This window comes from Chenopodium quinoa, unplaced genomic scaffold (genome assembly GCF_001683475.1).
Source record: "Chenopodium quinoa cultivar QQ74 unplaced genomic scaffold, ASM168347v1, whole genome shotgun sequence".
NCBI lineage: Eukaryota > Viridiplantae > Streptophyta > Magnoliopsida > Caryophyllales > Amaranthaceae > Chenopodium > Chenopodium quinoa.
The window spans coordinates 1,996,978-2,004,172 of NW_018745177.1; the positions used below are offsets into that span (position 1 = coordinate 1,996,978).

General features: G+C 41.2%; 1 protein-coding gene across 1 annotated transcript; it reads left to right on the forward strand.

The window, feature by feature from the left end:
• Window positions 1-5,258: 5,258 nt before the first annotated feature.
• Window positions 5,259-6,947, forward strand: LOC110710828 (translation initiation factor IF-2-like). The gene is made up of 3 exons (XM_021889170.1): window positions 5,259-5,274; window positions 5,633-5,736; window positions 6,588-6,947. Exons 1-3 carry the CDS (start codon window positions 5,259-5,261, stop codon window positions 6,945-6,947), a joined length of 480 nt encoding a protein of 159 aa, XP_021744862.1.
• Window positions 6,948-7,195: the final 248 nt, after the last annotated feature.

A 7,195-nucleotide genomic window follows, 5' to 3' on the forward strand; every position in this document is an offset into this window, starting at 1 on the left:
AACATAACTTTTACAATCAAAATCATAACTAATTTGCATATTTGGCATAACTCATACTCCACTGCTTCAAGCTTGACGCGAGCAATGATTTTCGATGTCTTTGCATCTTTCCAAGTTGAGACTTCCGCAATCTGCGCTGATGTTTTGATCGATCGGTTGATGACAAATCCTAGACCCATAGGAATCCAAATCACCTTCCCAATTATTATAAGAACCCTAAAAATAAAATTCTCATCCATAGATGAGAATCAAAATCCCAGAAAATTGGGAAAAACCCAGAAAATTGGGACAGACTCTCACAGATGGAGAGAACAAAACAAAACAAATAAACCAAAACGTAAAACAAAATAAAAAAAAACCTAAATTGAATTAAAGAAAAAGGGTCGAAAATAGTCTAATTTCTGAAGAAATTAGACTATTTCCGGCCTAAACGACCAAGAAAATTAAAACCCTAGAAGAGAGAGGAGAGAGGAGAGAGGAGAGAGAAGAGAGAAAAAGGGGCGGCTTAAAAAAATAAGTTTTAGGTTACTCTATAGTTGAAAAATGCAGGTTTCGAGATCGTTCTCGGTAGGACGCAATTTGAGTTTTTTTTGTTTCTTTTTAATTTTTTCCTTGTTTTCCCTTTACATCTTTTCTCGCTCTCTTTTTTATTTTCCTTTTTAATTTTCTTTTCCTTTTTTCCCCTTACACTGTAACTTTCGTTCTCTTTATTTTCTCGCTCTTTTTTTAAAGATATAATTTATTTACAAAGTAACTACTCGTAACTTATTTTACTAAGGATAAATTCTGACGAATATATCTCAACATAGTGAGTTATAGGATAAAGACACATCACCAAACAGATAGTTAAGGTATCGCATATTATAACGCCGTTAAAACGTCTTTCTATATAGATGTTAAGCTTATTCAAGATTTCAAGCAGATCAGTCTCAATGAAGTTTTCTCTATCTATTTTCTATTAAGTGTTATTGTGTTTTTTTTCAATCAATTTTTGTTTTTTTAAAAAAAAATTGTTTTTGAGTTTTTCAGTTTCTTAATTGTTAATATGTTGATTATTTTGTAACTTTTGTTGAATTGTTAACTTAAATAAATAAATGGGCAGTAGATGTGTTATTGTATGAAAACTCGAAAAATGCTTTGTAATTGGAACGTTTTTAAAGTATGAAAACTCGAAGAATGCTTTTGTAATTTGCATCTTTTTAATGTATTGTATCTTGACATTTAATCAAAGTCACGTATTATTATATCATATCATTTTATTTTACAATTTTATTGAAATTTGGACTTATTTTGTGGTGTACTTGTGTATTGGTATTTATTTGAACACTCTATATTATACTTGAATACCCAATTTATATCCCTGCATTTGAATATCGGGTGTTTGATGAAGTTCAAACCTCCTAGGTAAAATTCCTGGATCCGCCACTGGTCGTAGGCAATTGAGCACACAAACCAACACTCTTGCTAGTATGCCCGAACACTCACTTAGCACCCTCGTTCCTGTTTTAGGGAAGAGATTGAGTTGGAAGAGAACACAGGTGATTGAGTTGGAAGAGAACATAGGTGCTTAAGAATGCTTCTTATATTGAACTCTCAATTTAAAATGTACAAACGAGCCTATTTATTGTGCTCCACCCTAGTTACAAGCTTCTCTAGAAACTTCCTAATCTCCTCAAATGGAGGGCTTTAGACGACGACTATCTAGAGAGTTCCCACCTCCAAAGAAACCTATGAACAAGGAGGTTTCTACAACTTTCCTACTTAGAATGATAAAGATAAACCTAGAACATTACACCACGCGTTTGTTCTGTTTATCTTATTTTCACTTATTATTGGTGTAGTAAGTACTGATAAGTTGAATAAGTTCTATTAACTTCAAATAAGTTCTGTTAAGTTCAGTTTAGGAAAACTAAGTTCTGATAAGGGTTACCCAATTACAACTTACAACTAAAATAAAATTAACAAGGTCTAATAAATTCATGTAAGTTCATATATGTAATACCTCATATTTTTATACCTATTTTAATTAAAAAAAGTATTTTGAGAAGTATTTAATTAAATTGAATTGTTTTATTTAAAGTATTTTAATTATTTATTTTAAATAAGTTTTGAAATAATTATAAAAGGAAAGTTTATTTAATTAATTAATTTAATTAATTTGGGGTTTAATTTAAGGAAAGTTTTAATTTAGTAAAGTTTTATTAGGGATGTGATTAGGAAAATTAAAAGAGGAAAGTTAGGAAAAAAGGATTTGTAGAGAAGGGGTATAAATATCCCACTTATTAGGCAAATCAACTTTGCCTAGAGTGGAGAAAACCCAAGGTAAACTTCTCTCTCCTTTCTCTTTATTTTCTTTCTTTTTCTTTCTCTTTTTCCCCTCCCCCTTTTCTTTTTATCGGTTGCCCCCTTCACCACCACTGCCTGCCACCGGCAACAGGTAGCCGCCATCGCCAGCATCATCAACCGCCGGCAGCAAGCAACCATCGGCGTTGGCAGCCGGCGTGGTGGTTGCCGCTGCTTTCTCTCTTTCCCTTTTTCGAACATATATATATACTTCCTCCGTTTTCTTTTAGATGCAACACACCCTTCAGCCCGGTAATTAAGAAAGGTGGGGTTTACATGATATAATAAACTTTAAAATAGGATGAGTAGTTGTTAGGAGTGTAATTTAGTGGGCCATGTGCTTTAAATAAGGGAAATAGTATAGTTTTTCCCTAAAGTAACTTTCCTTTTATAGTGTGTTGCAAGTAAAAGAAAAAGGAGGAAGTATATATATATATATATATATATATATATATATATATATATATATATATATATATATATATATATATATATGTATGTATGTATATAAATCTTTAATGTTTAAAACTAATTTATGCCTAAATCTAATTGTTAATTATGAGTTTTGGGATTTGATTTTGTTGTTTGATTATAAGTATTATGTTAATTAAATTTTTAGATTATGTTTTTAATTAAAAAGCCCCAATTTTTAAAACCCTAGTTTCTTGATTTGTAAATTATTGAAGGGTTATGATGTATAATGGTTTAGACCTTTGATTAAAGTGTTTTAAGACTTAATTACAGCAAGTTTTAATTAAAATATAGCGCTGAAATTTTTAGTAGAGCAATTAAAATCAAGTTTATGGCCTGTTTGGTATGGAGCATTTCATTTGAAATGCTGGAATTGGCCCAATTGCCTTGTTTGGGTGTGTTTGTAATTTGGGAATTGGATTTGGCCCAATTCCAAGGTTTTGAAGACATAAGTTTATTTTGATAAACTTGAAATTCCAACTCTAAGCCCATCATTTCAAATTCCAACATTAAGTAAAAAAATTAAAGACCCATCTCTTTCTTTGTTGCCCAACACTCACTCCCAATTTTCTCTCTCCTCCATTGAAGCAGGTTGTTGTAACACCCCAATAATTCTCTCTTTAAACCTGTGAGGACCCTGAACAATTCCAAGAGAATTACTGGCGTGCTACCGCCACGTGTTCAAACGTGAAGACTTTATCAGAAAATAGCAGCGGAAAAACTAACTCAGTTATAAATAAGTTTCAAAACCAATAACCAAAACCAAATTAAATCTTACAACTTGGAGGGAGAAAAAGGTGCGGAAATTTAGGCAGGGATCTGCTCGGATTCCAAGCTCAGGATGTCTCTATCAAAGAGTGAATGTGTAATAAATGGTAAAACGTGCCCTCAAAATGAGGGACATCTCCCTATTTATAGGGTCTTTGGAAATTGTGCCCCTGATTAGGTTATGGAACCCTAATCATTGGTGGGTTGCGCCGTTTTGCAGCGTCCTCGGGATTTGGGCCTGAAGGCCGCCATTTTCCATTTATTTCTGGAGTGACACATGTCAAGCAGGGATTGGTCCACTTTGGGCCATCCTGAGGCTGACACGTGTCATATCATCCTCTGATTGGACCACGTGGCGGGGTAAAATTACCCTAAACATTTGCCCCTCACAGATGTGACGTGGCACGCCACGTGGCATCTGTGACACATGTCACGCTCCGGTTGGCGGTAATTTTAACGTTAAAGAGTAACCGTTCACCTTCCGAGTAAATTACGGAAATGCCCCCATATTTACCCTCTATATATAGCCATTTTACCCTCATAGTTTTGTACGTTTACAAAAATTTCCTAGAGAGAAAAACTTTGAGAGAGCAGAAGTCATCCGTTTGAGTCAGACGCGAGTAAGAAAGTTTGTTCTTCGACGACCCAGCCGGACCCGCCTTCCTTCAGATATCAAATCCAAAGGTACCGTCTCGGTCTCTCTCAGCTCTTTTCTTTTTTCACCGCTTGTACATATTTCTTGCAATAAGTGGATGCATCACCAACACACACGGCACAACCTAGGTTGGAGTCCAGCCGTTCACCAGGGACGGCTGAGTCTAGGACTGGGAGTGTCGTCTCGGGGTGTTGGGACCACCCTTTGCCTTGGATTCCGACCAGTTATGTGTCTGTGCAGGACACCATGGCTCGGACAATGCAGACGGCAACGGATCCAAATTACAAAAGCGAAGGCTCAGGCGGCCAAACGCTTGAGGGAGAAACGTCTGGTCAGGGAGGCCAGACGGCTCTAGAGAGATCCCCTCCGCGCGCCCCTTCAACCCCTGCTGACTCTTTCTTGGAAGAGTGTGACCAAGGCGGTGACGAGGCCGTCTCTGCCCCCTAGGGTCAAAGTGAGGAGGAGACGGAGAGTGACAGCTCCGCCTCTACCTCTGAGAGCAGTGATGACTTACCCCCGCTTCCGGATAGCGAGGAGGAAGAAAGGAAAAAGTGGAGCGAGAAGGATGATCCCTTCAGCATCCACGTCTCTTCCAAGGACCGGATCCAAAAAGAGGAAAACTTAAAAAACTTTACGAAAATGCACCCGCTAGGAGACGGATATAGGATCCGGGTGCCGCCTGAGCTTGGCACCATCGCCTGGGGGGACGATCAACAGAACGCCAACAGCTATTTCGGCTGTTATGAGGCGGCGTTCAAAGCTGGCCTTCGCTTCCCCCTTAACCAGGCGGTGAAGGCAATTTTAAGAGGCTACGGCCTTGGGGTTTGGCAACTTACCCCCAACTCTTGGACCAACATTCTGGGGTATGTTGCCGCCTGCGAGTTCCAGGGGCTTAACCCCGGCTGGGAGGCTTTTGCAAGCATGCACTATCTTAGCAGAAGCCCAGGCGGCTGGAGGGCGTGGTACACTCTAACCACGCAGCCGCAATATATGATGACCTTGGACAAGGTCTCAAAGTTCGATGGCTGGAAGCAAAGGTTCTAGCTGATGTCAGCCCCAACCAGACGGGAAAATTATGAATTTCGTCTGTACATTAAGAAGCCCGACTTGTTGGGCAGGAAGTGCGCTCATCCCTGGATCCCAGAGGAGGATTTTGACAAGATAAATGAGGCAGACTTTTTCGGCCTCACAGACGCAACTCTATCAACCGGGGAAACAATAAAAGTCCCCAAGAATTTGATCCCCAAGAGCGCTTGGTTCAGGGATGAGTGTTTCCTAGCCGCCTGCGGGCTAGGGCACATGTTTACAAAACGTATGCGCCTGAGTTTATACCGTCTTTAGTATTTTTCTATCGAAATTGATTTATGATATTGACCAATTTCTTTCTTTTTGCAGAAGAAGCTCTAAACATGCTGCAGTCGGAGAAAACTCCTAAACGGTCTTCTGCAACCATCCGCAAAGATCTTGCGGAGAAAGCTGCGGCTGAGCTTAAGGCCAAGGTAACAAACGCCTGACCCTTTCCTACGTTGATCCTTTAAAATCATTTTCCCGGATGCTAACCTTAACTTTGGTTATTTTTTCAGGGAGGAGAGGTTGGAAAGTCGTTTGAGAAACAACTCAAACGGGCTAGGGAGGAGAACCCTACCGTTCTCAACAAAATCAAAAAATCCACCTCTGCATTAACTCCTGGCGCCTCAGCCGGGCCTAAGCCGATGCGGATAGCGGGGCGACTCGAGAAGGTAGGCGGCAGCCTGTGCCTTAATCTTGTCAACCCCTTATCAGCAGCCGCGGGGTTCACCACGCCTGCAAGCGGTTCCCGCTTGGCCGGCTCTGAAGGTAAGAACCCTTTTGAATCCCCGCTTGAGCTAGGGTGGCCTTTACGGGTGAAATCCCACTCTCAACAGACGTCATCCTCAGACGGTCGGCAACAAATAGGTGCTGCCTTAGTTTCACACTCATCACGTATTGATTGTGGTGCAGATCAATCTCCCCGCTGGCCAGACGTCCAGAAGCATGCCAAGGCCATGCTGGAAGCCGTCAGGAAGAGGGATAAGGACAGTATCCCTGGGATAGAGACGTTCAATCTTGAACGCATTCTATCCCTTCTAGCTGAGGAAAGAAACTTGTTAATTCAATTTTATTTTCTCCAAGTGTTCTATCCCGCCTGCAATACTTATGTCGCCTGACTTTTTTGCAGGCCATGCTGCGGGTGGACGGGCTCAAACGTCCTTATTCCCGCAAACGGGAAGAGGTAAAAAGGGCCAAGAAGTCCGCCATAGACGCTGATAATATTGCTTTACACTCGACTATCGTAAATGAACTTGAAACTAAAGCAATAATTATGACACAGGCATCTAAAATCCAGCAGATGGAGTTAGATCTGAAGGCGGCCTATCAGCGGGCGACAGATGCTGAGACGGCTAAGAAGGAGGCGGAGAAGGCCCAGAAGAAGGCGGACGAGAGCGCCAAGAAGGCTGATGAGGCGCTCAAAAAGGCCCAGATGGACCTTGGCACACTTAAAGGTGTTTCCGAAGAGAACACCAAACTGAAGAGCAAGGTTCAAAAGCTGGAGAAGGAGGTTGCTCAGGCTCAGAAGAACTTTGCAGCAACCCTGGAGGCGGAGCAAAACCGCCTTGTTGCTGAGAGTGACGCTGACAACGACGCCCGTATGAAGATTTCCTGGGCTGCCTTGTACCCAGACGCGGATTAAAGCATCTGGGCACTGGCGCACAGCTATGCCGAGTACGTGGTGTACTTGAGAGAACAAGGCGAGCCAGAGCCTACCTCCTTCGAAGCCTGGGTCAACTCCAACAACGAGCCATCCGCGCCTGAGCTTCCTGGTCCTGGTGAAGCACAGGAGATACTCTCAGATGATGAGGAGAATGAGGAGGACCAGGAGGATCCGTCTGCAGGCCAGAAGTGACCACTCAGCGGCAGTATGCCAATCTTTGCTTTTTA